The sequence below is a fragment of the Polyergus mexicanus genome, unplaced genomic scaffold, assembly GCF_030449975.1.
Source record: "Polyergus mexicanus isolate NDT 795.1 unplaced genomic scaffold, iyPolMexi1.0 SCAF_75, whole genome shotgun sequence".
Classification (NCBI taxonomy): domain Eukaryota; kingdom Metazoa; phylum Arthropoda; class Insecta; order Hymenoptera; family Formicidae; genus Polyergus; species Polyergus mexicanus.
Window position 1 is genome coordinate 48,011 of NW_027223395.1, and position 14,629 is coordinate 62,639.

Consider the following 14,629-nt stretch of genomic DNA (forward strand, 5'->3'; position numbering starts at 1 on the left):
TCTATAGTATAATTAGGGTCCGCGCCCGCCCGAGCTAATTCCTTTCTCAATTGTCGATTCCGACGGTTTCGTGACCCTTTGATGGTCGCGCACGAATTGATTTAATCTTTCCACTAAGAAAAGGAGCCGTGATGATAATAAATAAAAAAATCGAATGTGCAGAAATTCTTAATTCACGAAACAATTCTTGGAAATTTAATTAACTGAATAATTCTAGATTTCAAATCCGGGTAAAGGTTTATTTTTTATATCTTTATATAAAAATTTTCGGACGAACTGGGAGCAGAAAAGATGACAAATGTAATCGAGAGTCGGCCTGTAAAATACGGGTAACTCGTGGTGATTAAGGAGAAGTCGAGAGGGAGATTCGAGGTAATGTTTCGAGGGAGGAAGAATGAGGATTAAGAAAGAGAAAGTTACACGAGAGACAATCAAGATCTAAGTACGAAGTATCAAAACGAGATATTGATTAATCCAAGAATTATTTCAGAATACGAGACGTAAAATAATAATAATAATAAAAGGGAGGATAGAAATTGAAATTGTTCAACTCACTTACTACTTGAGGATGCGTTGATAATTGTAGTAGCTAATTGCCTGCAACTGTTGCTGCAGATTGGAATGGGCTCGGGAGTGATGGCTCAGAAACTCAGCCCTGTCGTGTTGCTGGTTGATCACGGGTTGTTGGCACTTAGCACTAAGTCCTTCACTTTTATTTAAACTCGCTCTCTATACAATTCTGAGTCGCGAATACCTGATCTTAGAGCTGATTACTAGCTAAGTAGTGAATCGGTTGAAGAATGAAAACGGAATGAATTTTTGAGAGGAGCTTTCGCATATCTTCGAGTCTTAGCGTCTCTCCATATACCGTCTCCATTAGGCAGTCAGAATTCCTTTTTTAACAAATCAAATCCTTACTATCTACCCCTCTCATGAGTAGGAGGTGTTACCCTTCCAGAAGAAGGTCCAGAAGTTGCGCCCAGTGGTGTAGACTTTTGTTTTTAGAAATTAACCTCAGCCTCTTGGAGAGTCCGTTAGGATCGGTTAAGTTGACATTTATTATTCCTGTTGAAATTTATTTCAAACAGATAACATAAGAGGGTGGTCTGGCAGGCGAGCACGCGGTGTCAAGTATCGCGAGTTTTGCTTACGGATTTGGGTTTCATCTATAAACCGTCGTCCGTGTCCCTCTCCTTATTCTATTGTTCTAAACTCTTAAGCCCATCACGCGGCTTTAGAATTGAATGTTTCATCATCTATCCGCACGCACATGATCTGGGTGTCTAGCGTTCGAGGGTTTTTTATCTTTGTTTAAAATTCTCAAATTTTGACGTGGGCTTTAGTTCAGGAATATTTATTGATCCGTCTCATTGAAAAAAAAATTTTATAGTTCTGAAAGATTTTCTCGCCTGCTAGATGTTCCTTTAGTTTATTGTTTATGTCAAGTGCAAAGAGTTCCAGACCGTAAACGTTTAATATTACATGAAAGAAAAGAATCGTGGAGTCCACTGGACGTAACACGACTTAACATTGCATCATTGAGAACATCACACATACGACAAGTAGGCAGTAAACAAATGGTATCTGATGGCAGATTGTCAATAAAATTTACATAATTCGTTTAATCTAGATTCGAAAGAATCTCCTTTGAAAAATATTTTTCTACTTTCGAGAATCTTACAATCAGATTTTGTCAATAAACCAATACGAATTCTTGACAATAACTCACGGTAAGAGTCATCTCCTTGCTGGCGCATATTGATTGTTAATTCATCATAGTCAAATAATGTAGTCCATAAATTAACAGCACTTAAGGAACCAAGATGTTTAGCATTTTTTTCATCGGATAAATGTATAAAGATAGGATCTTCGTGTACAGGAGGTAGTTGAAGCAAGTCTCCAAATAAAAGAATGTGTTTTTGACCAAACCAATCACCAGTGTCAAATATTTCAGACAATCGAAGATGTATATACATTAAAGTCAAATTAGATGTCATTGACACTTCATCAATTACAAAAAGAATAACATCTTTAAGATCTGCTCGTAAAACTTTTAATACATGATCAGATAGTTGTTTATACTTAGGAGTATGACCATGTTCAACGGGTAATTGAAGCAATCTATGAACTGTCAAACCATCTATATTAAATGCTGCTATACCAGTAGGAGCTGCTACAGCAGTATCTTTGTTAAGATTTTGTTTTATCCAGCATTTAATAGTCTTAATTAAGAAACTTTTTCCAGTACCACCTTCTCCGCTAACATATAATCGTAATACTGATTTATCTGAATCTACAGTATTAATAACTCTATCGAATACTCGTTTTTGATCGGTATTTAATTTTGCTATCAATTCAGATACATCGATTTCTCGAATTACTTTATCACCAAGATCTTTAAAATCTTGCATCGCTTCACCAGCTTCTATATTTTGAACACCTATCGGATTTTCAGGATCATCCTGAGACTGCTGTTTTTGTAAATCGTCATCTAAACATTGCTGAACTAACTCTTTTGCAGTTTCAAATGCTTTTTGCAATCTTCTAATCTTTCATGATATTGCAATGCTTCTACAAGATGCAGTTTTACTTTGTGAAACAATTCGGCATAAGCATCGCATTCATTTCTAAGATCCTCCAATTTTCGCCATGGTTGAAACATAAGCAATAACGAAAAGAAATAATTTTCTGGCTGTGTATTAACACCATATCTATAATGATTAATAAGATATCCACGCTGTCGCCGTTTAAGATAATAACTATTATCTATTTTATAATATTCAATATCCTCATTTTTCGGTTTTATTTTCGAGATATCGTACCACTGTGCAAATTCATTAAGAGATATATTTTCTAATTCGTTTGGTCTATGTGGATAATGATTATCTATTAAAGATGGATAAAATATATCTGTAGATTCAGCATCGAGAGCTTCAATTTCTTTGCGATTTTTTAATTTTCTATATCTTATCTGGTTAACATTTAACCATTTAATAGTCGTGTTTCGATCAGTTTCATGTAAAGGAATACTTAGCAATGTATCAGCAGCTTCGAGAGCTCTACATTCTCTATTATTCGTAAATCGTAAAGCGATATTCCATAGATAACTCCCTAATGATTTATTTTTATTATTCTTACTATCAAGAATAGTATCAGACAACTCACTTTTTCCCGCTTTGTTCATATATTTAGTAATGTACCAAGTAAGCAGCGATGATTTTTCCCAATAAATTGTATATCCTTATTATCTTCCCATGCAGTAAGAAGAACAGGATTATAATCATTTATATTAACTTCATTATCTGTTCGAGGAAGATCATAAAGCCTACTTTTATGGTTCAATTGTTTTCTGCCTGCTATCAAAGTTGCCACATCTCTCATATTTAAAGTTTCAGTAACGGGACGAGGAAATCTAAAACGACACCGATGAATAACTTTACGTCCTACTTTTTTAGAGCGAAGACAATAATCGTTATGTGTATGTCGCTGATGCGTATTAACACGCCTATACAATAATGGCGAAATATTTTGATCCGGCATTTTGCAACTTATATGTTGTAAAATAAATGTGGAGACTTCTTCAATAGTAGATTCACCGAAAATCGGTGCATTTTTAATCCATATTAATAAATGGAAATGTTGTATACCTTTACCTTGATATTCTCGTCGCCAGAAATCAGGGTTGGGAAGTAACGCGTTACTTGTAACGCCGTTACCGTTACAGTTACTTTTTTTCGGTAACTGTAACGGTAATGGCGTTACAAATTTTATTTGTAACGGAAAAAGTAACTTCGTTACATTTTTCGGTAACGAGTAACGAATTTAACAGTTACTTTTATCGTTACTTTTTTCAAATTTTTTGATTTATTTAAGATATTATTCTTGCTATTGTGCGTGATCAAATTTTTATCTTAACCGTAAAGCCGTAAGCAAATCGACCAATTAGCATTCTTATTATGTTGTAAAAATGCTTGAATGTGATTGATCAACTTATGGCTCTTGCAGACCAGTGCGATGACGCGACACGCGATAACCAATGAGAGCTTTATCTTTTCGGAAAAGCAGAGCTCTCATTTACTACCAGTTCTAAGTACCTTGCAACGAAAATTAGAAAATCTCAATAAATCTGACCTTATAGATTGCCATTCATTAGTTGAAGCTATTCAGCAAGGTTTAAATAAAAGGTAACTTATTAATTTAATTAATACATATGTTATTTAATTTTAAATAAGGATTTAATTGAAAAATATTATTTTATTTTAACTATTGATTTAAAAGTATTAATTTCAATAAAACAAACAATGTCGCTTAATTTACTATATTTGATTTTAAATTTCTTACAATATTTGAAACAAAAGAATTAATAATAGCAGCATGTTTACATTCAAAATTTAAGTTAAACTGGTTAACCGGAGAAAAAAGAAAACGTGCTGAAAATTACTTGGAGGATTTATTGGGAATCCGATCAACTGAAAATTCTTCAAAAGCTGGAAAATCTAACGATCACGATGATTTTTTCATTTTTGAGCAAAAAACGGTGCAAAATGAATCTGAACAAGAAGAATTGCAACGGTTTTTAAAATCAAATAATTGTAATATAGAAATGTTAAACGACTATTCAAAACTTAAAAAACTTTTTATTATATAATACAGCTCTACCAAGCAGTGCATCTGTAGAAAGAATGTTTAGCATCGGTGGCTCTGTATTAACACCACAAAGAGGGCATTTAAATGATGATACTATGGAGCAACAAATTTTATTAAAAATTAATAAAGAATTTCGATAAAATTTAATCATTTATTTTGTAATAAACCTTGAATGAAATCTTGCTTACAATTTTTTAAAAGTTTTTCTTATGCAAAATAATTTATTAGTTTGTATTGTAAAAAAGTAACGGAAATTGTAACGACTCGTTACTTTTTAGTAACTGTAACGGTAACGAGTTACTTTTTAAAATTAGTTACGAGTAACGGTAACGAGTTACTTTTTAGAAAAAATAACGGTAACGGTAACGAGTTACTTTTATAAAGTAACTTTCCCAACCCTGCCAGAAATAGTGTATTACTTCTCCAATTGGATGATCTTTAGAGTTAATGAAATCAAGCATTGCCCGAAATTTATTATCGAGAAACCTGGATGTTGATACAGGATCTCTAGCAACAAGTACGCTAACGCATGAGGAAGTATCATGCCATCCATTTACCTCACGAATATATTCACCTAAATTTTCCCATAACTACTCACTCGGACTTAATGTTAAAAACCATGTTGCAGGTCCATAATGCTGCGTCATACAATTTAAATCGCTTCTCGGTTTACGCCAATATTGCTCTGTATTTCGAAGTGTGGCAAATATTGTATTCAAATAAGATTCCAACAATTCTTTCGACACTGCTTCTACGTATTCTGCAGCCGTATAACGAACTCGCGGATTAGTTACGTTTATTTTATGATAAATTCCACGACTTAACTGACGAATATTCGCATTGTTCAATAAATAAAATAAATATTGTTGATTTAATCTGTACTGTGGATGTTTAGATGTCAAACGACATTTAATAAATTCATGATCAAAAAGTTTGACTTGCCTAGTCTCATGTTGTCCATTAATACCAAAAGGATATAAATCTGGAAAACACATTAAATCTAAATATTGTTCACGATTATCCAAAGGCAAGTCCTGAATTTTTAACATTTGATATAAGGTTGTCGCAGTTTTATTTGCTTTCTTTTCATATAAAGTATAGATAGTATATTGTTCGTAATAGCCATCATTTTCATCAGTAACTTGAGTTAACATTGCCTTCTGTTGATCCTCTAATGTAACTTCTATATCATTTTTTATCTCTTCTATCGGATCATTTAATAATTCAGGCACGTCATCCAATGTCGTTTCTGTATTATTTTCTGTCTCTTCCATTTGGAATTCTGAATCTTTTAATTTAGTCAAACATAAATCATTGTGATTATTTGGCAATATAATATGAGAGTACAAAGTATTATTGCGCTTTAACCATGTTAAAGCGGCAAATACTTTTTTAACATCAACTATCTCTTCCCAAATAATCTTTGATTTTGTCGGAATACCTCTAATTAAAATATATAATTTGTGATTATCATTTATTGGGTCAGTAGTAGAACATAATTTATTTAATGTCTTCTGTAATGGAAGTGGTAAATGAAATGTTCTATTTTTAACTTTCTGTACCATTTGTCTTTGAGGTAGCTTTTTATTAATAACAGTTCCCATTTTGAGGACAGTTTGAAATGCTTTAGCTCTCTGTATAAGAATTTTTTCAAATGTGTTAAGAGATGATATTACTTCGGGCATATCATCTGTGAAGAGATTATTCAAAATGCAATATGCAGGCATTAGACCTTTACGAAATTTGTCTGCACAATAATTACATATATATTCCGTAATAATCTTTTGTTGTTATATATGTGCCATTAAATCTCTCCAAATTTGAATGTTTATTTGTACTTGAAGAGTATTGACTTTAGAAACATTTTTTTTATAACACAATTTCTCACATGATACGCAAATATGTCGTGGTGTATCTGCTGAACGTTTTATCAAAGCCTTAAACGTTTCACGATATTTAGAAATTATATCATCGTCGCTCAGAAATGTATCTGTCTGTTGATGTTCGTACATATCTGCTTTTTCTTGTGCAGAACTTACAATTTTATTTAATGTGTTTAAATCAGCATGAGTTAATGCCTTATCGAGATTTTCCATCTTTCGATAAAAATCTATAAGTTGATAAATTAAACGTTTAATAATTCTTACTTTTGGAAAATGAGGCGATAATAATTGAATTAGAAGAAACATTCCTTTACAAAGTGTTAAATCAATATGACAGCTACGCGTATGGCCCAATTTCTCATTTGAAGTTTTCATAGTACATTCATGAATACTTTGTATCAATTTTGGTACATTCCTTAAAGTACATGTATGTATAGTTTCGAGAAATTTCTGGTAACGGCCAATTAAAAACGGATCGTTTATTTTACATGAAGTATCGCACAACCACGATTTTCTTGCTTGTACTTTTATTAACGGTAATATATTTACTACTTGTCCTTCCGTATTCATTACCAAAGGATCCGATAAAGTTACCTTATGATATGTAGAATCAATAAAATAATTTTCGGATGAGGCTGTATGCCTAGAAATGCCGCATGTAATTTCTCTTCAATTGTAAAACATTCAGCGACAAGAGTCAAATTCACTTCTGATTTCCTTTTAATTAAAGCTAACGTTTTGTATAGTATATTGTATTGCGAACATGACTATTTCTAATATACATACACCAACGTACGATTTTTTTAGCTTCTAATTGTTTCTCAATATGGCCTTTAATTCTGAGCTTCTTTACAATATCTTTTATAAATATTTCAAAAGAATAACGAAATTTAATAGAATTTCTTGACCAGAATTTTTCATATTTTTTTGTAATTTTTTTGGCAGTATCCCACACGGAACATGACATCTATTAGACGTCCATATAACCTCCATAGCTCCATGCGACATCTATCTCCACAGTGGATATTGTATAGATTTCTAATAGAAATCCATATTATGTCCACGGTAGACGTCGTCTCTAAATCCATAATGGATGTCCATTAGACATCTGTTATGGATGTATGATAGATTTATACACATTTTCTAACAAAGTAAAATTTAATTTTTATTTGTCTTATTTAAAATTTTCATTGTTAGTTAATGTTTTGAGAGTATACTTAAAAATTTGTTGTGATATTATATATTCTATTTTTAATTTATAAACAATTCAAATTTTTATCGAAAATTTTTATTAAACTTTAAAATATAATTAACAAAATTTTAAGATAAAGAATTTTCTTCGATATCAAAATTTTTTACACAATTCATAACATATATCAGCAATTTATTACTAAAGGAAGAAAATTCTTAATTTTTAGATTGAAACTAGAGATAATTGAATTATTCATATTATATAATTGGTTTGTGTTTCGTAAAATCAAAAATATATTGTTCTTAATACAATTATTTACGCAAACAGAAAAATGAATAAATAATACATATCCAACAATCCCTACGAAAAATTTTTTTTTTTAGTTATTGCCTGTAAATGTATTGTATATAATTTTTTATTGAAAAGAAAAATATTTTTTCGGTTTTATTGATAAATTTGAATTAAGTTATAATTGTATATATTATCATATATAACCGATATGAAATAAAATTGCAAATATTTTTAACGGTACAATTAATAAATTAAGAAGATTTCGCACTTTTTCGATCAGTCGGTTCTATTTTCATCTTAATAGTAAAAGGAAGATAATTGTAAACACACAAAAATGAAAAAAATTGTGAAAAACCTTTTTCTATTTATTGTAAAACCAATAACAAATACAAATCATATAAATAAGAAATATTTTGCAGTAATTGATGATAACACACGAATCTGTGTCAATAAAAATTTCATAAAATAAAAATTTTTATTAACACAGATGCATATGTTCGATTATTATATGCAATCTTAATATATTTATAATGCGCGTAACTCGAAAAACTATATAACTTTTATTATTAATTAAAATGTGGATGTAAATTGTCCATGCACATCTGAAACATATGTAAAATCTATTATAATAGGCTTATTTTTAGACAGTAAGCGAATTGACCAATCATAATCGAGATTCACTAGGGTTATTTCGAGAGTACTCAATTGTGATTGATCAATTTGTTTACCGTCTAAATCTTACTGTTTTTATATTTTTCTAATGGCTCTCAATACTGAAAATTTATAATTTACATAACATATACTATTGATTTTCAATATTAGCAGTGAATATCAAAACCCAGTCCATTCTACTTAAAGCCAATGGCTTTTACAGAAACATAAGCAATAGTAGTGTACAAATAGTGTCGGAAATAATCTATAATTAAAGAGCCATGCAAATTTAATTTCAATATACAGTGATGAGCGTGAATGGTGAGTATAGATACATATAAAAATCTAAACATATAAAAAATAAACATTATTCTGAATACGAGTTTAGAAAATTGTGTGTTAAAACAATAATATATTTCTCCCCTTCTTATCTTTTCGCTATATCTACTCATATCTTGGATTAATTTTTTTTTTTTTTTAGGAAGTCTCAGACTTGCGATATAATAAGCTATTGGAAACTTGCACATCGCATTTCATCAGTGACTGTTTCATAAAAAGAGCTGAAAACGAACTTACGTACATTATTGCAAGTGAAAATAACTGCGAAATATGCAAATAATTCTATAACACAACGTACAATAGAATTTGTATGTAATATGTTGCCAGTAATGATTAAAATAATTAATATTTCATACCTTTTGACATTATTAATATACCTTTCCAGTTCTTTATTCTGATAAATTAGAAACGTTGCCTTCGCATCTATGGGTCCGCTTCTTCTCATTTTCATGTCTCGCTTTTGAATGTCGAAACCACTCCATAACCCTTCGTTGTATTTTGCCCTGATCGGAATCTGGGATATTGTAAAGTATGGATCCTAAAAATATTTTCATTATTTTAACTTTTTCTTCTATACTAATTGATTGATGACTATAGTAATTCATAGTGTATTATCTTTGTTTAATAATTATTTCTAAGTTATACAATGTAAAAATGGAAATAAAATTTAATTCATCAAAAACTTTTTAAATTTGATTAAAGTAATAATCATAAATATATCTATATATGATACAGAATGTTCCATGGCAAGTTATTGAAACTAATTAGCTGTCATTTTTACACGCATATAGAGAGGAAAAAAAATAAAATATCTTCTAACAGAAGATATTTTGCAGTTGTATTTACATATAAACAACTGAAAATAACTTACTGAAAATAACTTTTATTAGTTCCAATTTATGCAGTGGCTCTTTTCCGCGTCGGCCTTCCCAGTTATATTTCTCCGCCAATTTATTTGAGAATGTTTTATACAACGTTCTCTTTACGGCATCATCGACGCATGTTCCTCCGATAGATTTGATATATACGCGCTATAAGGTAAGAGTAAAAGTAATATATTATTAGATTAAATAAAGTAATGTCTTCTTCTTAACAATCTTCAATCATTTTCTATAGCAATTTTAAGTGATTAATATCTCTGATAATATCTAATAAATAATTAATAATAATTTTAAATGATTAATACATCTCATGAAATGTGATAATCTTATAAGTAAAAAAAACCAGCTTTTTACGCTTAATTATTTTAATTGGGATTATTTATATGTATAAAATTAAAATAGGGATTAAAATTTCTGAAAAGGACATACAATGTTTTTACTGTGGAAAAGTTTACCTAAGATTGATTATATAATGTACTTATAAAAGATTTGATAATAATTGTGAAATACATATATATATATATATATGACTATTATATTGTATATAAATTTATATGCGTTAACTTACTATTTCAGTGTTATGTTGGGAATCTGAAACTTTCAAAATCTCCTCAACTTCCGCTAATTGGGCTACAGTTTGCAACGGAAACCGATTTTCAGCGTCACCAAAAGAAAATTTCGTACTTGCACATTCTGTGCTTTTATTAGTTCTTTCAACTAAAATATCTAATAAGCTCAATGCTTGTCTCATATCATATTTTATAGTCACTATTTCTCTTGTTAATCTCTTGAAATGATCCACTGTAAATAGCATTTATTATTAATAAACGGTTATATATATATATGGTATATATATATATATATATATATATATATATATATATATATATACACTTATAATGTATAAATAGCATATACATGTATATAATATATATAAATAAATGTATATAAATGTATATAATAATATAATAAAATGTAATAAGTATAGTAAATTAAATATATAAATTGTATATAAAACATATAAATTAGTGGCATTACATACGTTGCTTTTTCAAAAAATATAGCAGACAAGAACATATATTATATTTCGATATACTATACAATTTTACTAATGAAAGAAATAAAATGTAGATTATTGCATTTTTTTTTAAATTGATAGTTCTATATGAAAATATTTATTATTATTGTTATCTTTCGCATATCTATTATATAAAAGTTATATAAAACTATAAAAAAATAATAATAATAATAGATTTTATTAAAAATTTTAGAAATAGGTAAAAGTTGTAATACCTATTATTTTTAAATTTGTATAGAAAACAATTTAACACGTATAAATAAAGGCCTTACAATTGCTAAATCTGCTCACAATACACAATTGCTAAACTCTATTACAGTTGCAAAATTTCTATATGTACACCATTTATTTCAAATATATATATATGGACCGTTTATTTTGAAAGTGGTGTAAGTCCTTTTTTTAAAAAAATGAGATATGACGTAATTTATTCTTAATTTAGTGTAAATTTTTTGTTTATAACTAGTTAGTATTTAATATCTTAAAAAATGCCAATGCTTTGTTCAATTTAAAATTGGCCGGTAAAAGAAATTGCGTAACCATTGATTATGAAAGTGGTGTAAGTCCAATTTCCATCACGATGCCAGGCCTATTACATACGAAAAATATAAGGATATGCAGCAGCTATTACCTTATATACCTCCTGTGCATCATGAATATTTCAAAACACTGCCACATGAAGAGCATAAATAATTAATAATACCAATATCTTGTGTTAAGTTTAACAATATATAAATATAATTAACGTTCAAAATAAAAAATACAAATTCTATTTTATTTCTTGTTATTATTTATAAACAAAATTGGATTAATATGAAATATATTTTAAGTGATATTTGTTATTTCAAAATTGAAATTAAATGATATTTACAATTGACTAATTATGAAAGTGGTGTAAGTCCATTTGCAGCCTGGAAATATATATTATTTTAGTTAAATTCGCCTAAAAGAAATTTATATAATCAAATTACATATTGATAAATTAGTACAAACATTCCCAGACTTCACATAATTAACCTATATTTTTTAATTGTCAGATCTGCTAACATTTAATTTTCTCGAAACAAAAGAAAATGGACTCGCACCACTTTCAAAATAAACGGTCCATATATATATAATAAATGGTGCATGCGTGTGCGTATGCGTGTGCGTGTGTGCGTGCGTGCATGTGTGTTCGTACGTATGTGTGTGTGTGTTCATATTATATTTATATGCATTACATTTACTTACCAATTGCAGTTTGTGAAAACTGATGATTTAAATCATCATTTTCCTTTTCCTTTACATATCGGTTTCTTTGCATACAGCTAGATCGACCACCTTCCTCCATTTTATTAATATGTCGGTGTATTAAATTGTCTCCATTTTTCTCTCTTGTAGCAATGTTAAACGCTTCTTCATCTCTTTCGTACAAAATACCATAACCATTCGCATCTGCACATAAAATATATTATAAATACATTTAGCATACAAAATAGAAGTTAGAAGAAAAATTGAAATTTGACAAGATATATGTAAACTTTATGAGTGCACACATATATATTATTCTATATATACATATATGTATATTTCGTCGTATATCCATATATGTATATATAAAATATGTAGGCACACAATTTTTAAGATATTATTAATATTGTATATGTATTATTTTAAATATTGTATGTAAAAAATTATGTATACTTTTTTAAATTTATAATTGCTGATAATATTAATGATAAATATGAAATATATATGTATAAAATTAATGGCGTGCGCGCGCGCGCGTGGTGTGTGTGTGTGTGGGCGTGTGTATGTGTGTATATATTATATTTATATGCATTACATTTACTTACCAATCGCAGCTTGTGAAAATTGATGATTTAAATTATTATTTTCCTTTTCCTTTATATATTGGTTTCCTTGCGTACAGTTAGATCGACCAACTTCCTCCATTTTATTCATATGTCGGTGTATTGAATTGTCTCGATTTTTCTCTCTTGTAGCAATGTTAAGCGCTTCTTCATCTCTTTCGTACAAAGTACCATAATCATTCGCATCTGCACATAAAATATATTATAAATACATTTAGCATTCAAAATAGGAGTTAGAAAGAAAATGGAATTTTGACAAGTTATATATGTAAACTATATGAGTATGGTACATATATATATTATTCTATATATACATATATGTATATTTCGTCGTATATCCATATATGTATAGATAGAATATGTAGGCACACAATTTTTAAAATATTATTAATATTGTATATGTATTATTTTAAATATTGTATGTAAAAAATTATGTATACATTTTTAAATTTATACTTACTGATAATATTAATTATAAGTATGAAATTTTATATAATATTATATGCATTGTTACATGGAGATATGTAATAAATTTGCTCACCTTGCAAGGATGATGAGTAGGAGCTCAAGTTTGAAATTTGTGATGATACTTTGTATTTTTTTGCAGAATCCCAAGAACGTGTAATGGATGCACTTTCACATTGTACTGTTTCGTTTGTATTGCACAGTCGTTGACCTTTCATATTGATAAAATAAAATATAATGTTAAAATATAAGAGAGATATATATGAATTTTATATATATATATATATACGCGATTAGAATTGTTTATAATTACGTTTTGCAGGAGGACATGGAGCAGGTGGCAAAATTGCACTTGTGCATGACTCTTCTTCGCTTTCGGATGAAGATAAAACTTTCCTCGCTCTATATTTTCTATAAGATTTAGCTTCTTTCTCAGTATCCATATCTGACGTGTATAAGGCCTTTTCTGCTTTCGCATCAGCCTTTTGTAAAGACGCTGAAAATGTTGTAAACATTTAGTATTATGAATAGGTAAAACTTAACAGCAATAAAAGCTATTTTATTGAAATACTTACAATACTCGCCAAAAATCCGATTAATTTTAAAGGAAGGCCAATCAGAATTTGGTATTTCCTCTTTTTCAATTGCCTTTCGCAGTCTTAAATCCGTTTTGAAATGTGAAGGATATTTGCATACATCCTCACTTTGTAACCAAATTTTGGGTATTACTTGGATACCATCGGAGAATTCTACGACGATAAATCCTCGATTCGACATCTTCCTGTGAAATTATACAAAAGAGCTTCTACGAGTAATATTGTAAACAAGATTTCAATTTGTATAGATTATTGTGTATCAGAAATCATTTTAATTTTTTATTTTATTGTCATATTTTATTTTGCTTTTATTGTCAGAATTTATTTTAATTTTTTATTAAACAAATTAAAGCGCAATATACAAATATTATTAATATGTAGTGCTTATAAGCGGTATTACTGCGAAATATCTTTCATTCCTGTATGGCAATTTTACGAATTTATGACTGATTTTATGCAAAGGCCAGGTTTGAATGTCAGATAATTGACTTACTTTAAATATATCCAAATGAATAGAACTGCATGGATTATTATAAAGTTCTTCAACAATTTTGAATTTACGACCTATTGCAATATAATTACCTTCACTCGACGTTGCGATATTTTCCAAACAGACAATATCTTTTTCTATGAGACAACAATTATCAGAAGATTTGATTGAAATAATAAAATGGGGAAATTCAACCTTCAAAAATTGTGGATTGAAACAACCTGATATCAACGGTCCTAGTACTCTGCGTTGATACCACTGCT

General features: G+C 29.1%; 2 protein-coding genes, 1 long non-coding RNA gene and 1 pseudogene across 5 annotated transcripts; 1 reads left to right on the forward strand and 3 right to left on the reverse strand.

Moving 5' to 3' along the window:
- Positions 1-1,626: 1,626 nt before the first annotated feature.
- Positions 1,627-5,108, reverse strand: LOC138944022 (uncharacterized; annotated as a pseudogene).
- Positions 5,109-8,527: 3,419 nt separating this feature from the next.
- LOC138944023 (uncharacterized) lies at positions 8,528-12,274 on the reverse strand. 3 transcript variants are annotated; one of them, XM_070314917.1, is made up of 5 exons: positions 12,193-12,274; positions 10,453-10,685; positions 9,875-10,034; positions 9,360-9,541; positions 8,528-8,615 (listed from the first exon to the last, which is right to left on the reverse strand). In XM_070314917.1, the coding sequence occupies exons 1-4, from the start codon at positions 12,263-12,265 to the stop codon at positions 9,393-9,395; spliced, it is 615 nt and encodes a 204-aa protein (XP_070171018.1). In that variant the 5' UTR covers positions 12,266-12,274; the 3' UTR covers positions 8,528-8,615; positions 9,360-9,392. The 3 variants fall into 3 exon arrangements, with proteins under 3 accessions (XP_070171018.1, XP_070171019.1, XP_070171017.1); XM_070314918.1 differs by lacking the exon at positions 8,528-8,615 and having other exon boundaries at positions 9,212-9,517; XM_070314916.1 differs by lacking the exon at positions 8,528-8,615 and having other exon boundaries at positions 9,212-9,541.
- Positions 8,834-10,709, forward strand: LOC138944024 (uncharacterized). The gene is made up of 4 exons (XR_011448614.1): positions 8,834-8,985; positions 9,146-9,311; positions 9,894-10,041; positions 10,461-10,709. It is a non-coding gene; the product is annotated as an uncharacterized lncRNA (long non-coding RNA).
- An 840-nt stretch (positions 12,275-13,114) lies between the features above and the next one.
- On the reverse strand, positions 13,115-14,150 carry LOC138944021 (uncharacterized). Its single transcript, XM_070314915.1, has 4 exons — positions 13,856-14,150; positions 13,594-13,776; positions 13,357-13,491; positions 13,115-13,119 (listed from the first exon to the last, which is right to left on the reverse strand). The coding sequence occupies exons 1-4, from the start codon at positions 14,055-14,057 to the stop codon at positions 13,115-13,117; spliced, it is 525 nt and encodes a 174-aa protein (XP_070171016.1). The 5' UTR covers positions 14,058-14,150.
- Between the last annotated feature and the right edge of the window lie 479 nt (positions 14,151-14,629).

What these genes read in the sequence shown, in the direction of transcription:
- LOC138944023 (XM_070314917.1), bottom strand. Translation starts at nt 12,265, where the DNA reads ATGCAAAGAAACCGATATGTAAAGGAAAAGGAAAATGATGATTTAAAT. An exon ending in CCCAACATAACACTGAAATA is followed by an intron (nt 10,035 to 10,452) that starts GTAAGTTAACGC and finishes CTTACCTTATAG; the next exon opens with CGCGTATATATCAAATCTAT. An exon ending in ACTAATAAAAGTTATTTTCA is followed by an intron (nt 9,542 to 9,874) that starts GTAAGTTATTTT and finishes AAATATTTTTAG; the next exon opens with GATCCATACTTTACAATATC.
- LOC138944021 (XM_070314915.1), bottom strand. Translation starts at nt 14,057, where the DNA reads ATGTCGAATCGAGGATTTATCGTCGTAGAATTCTCCGATGGTATCCAA. An exon ending in TCGGATTTTTGGCGAGTATT is followed by an intron (nt 13,777 to 13,855) that starts GTAAGTATTTCA and finishes CAACATTTTCAG; the next exon opens with CGTCTTTACAAAAGGCTGAT. An exon ending in TCCATGTCCTCCTGCAAAAC is followed by an intron (nt 13,492 to 13,593) that starts GTAATTATAAAC and finishes TCAATATGAAAG; the next exon opens with GTCAACGACTGTGCAATACA.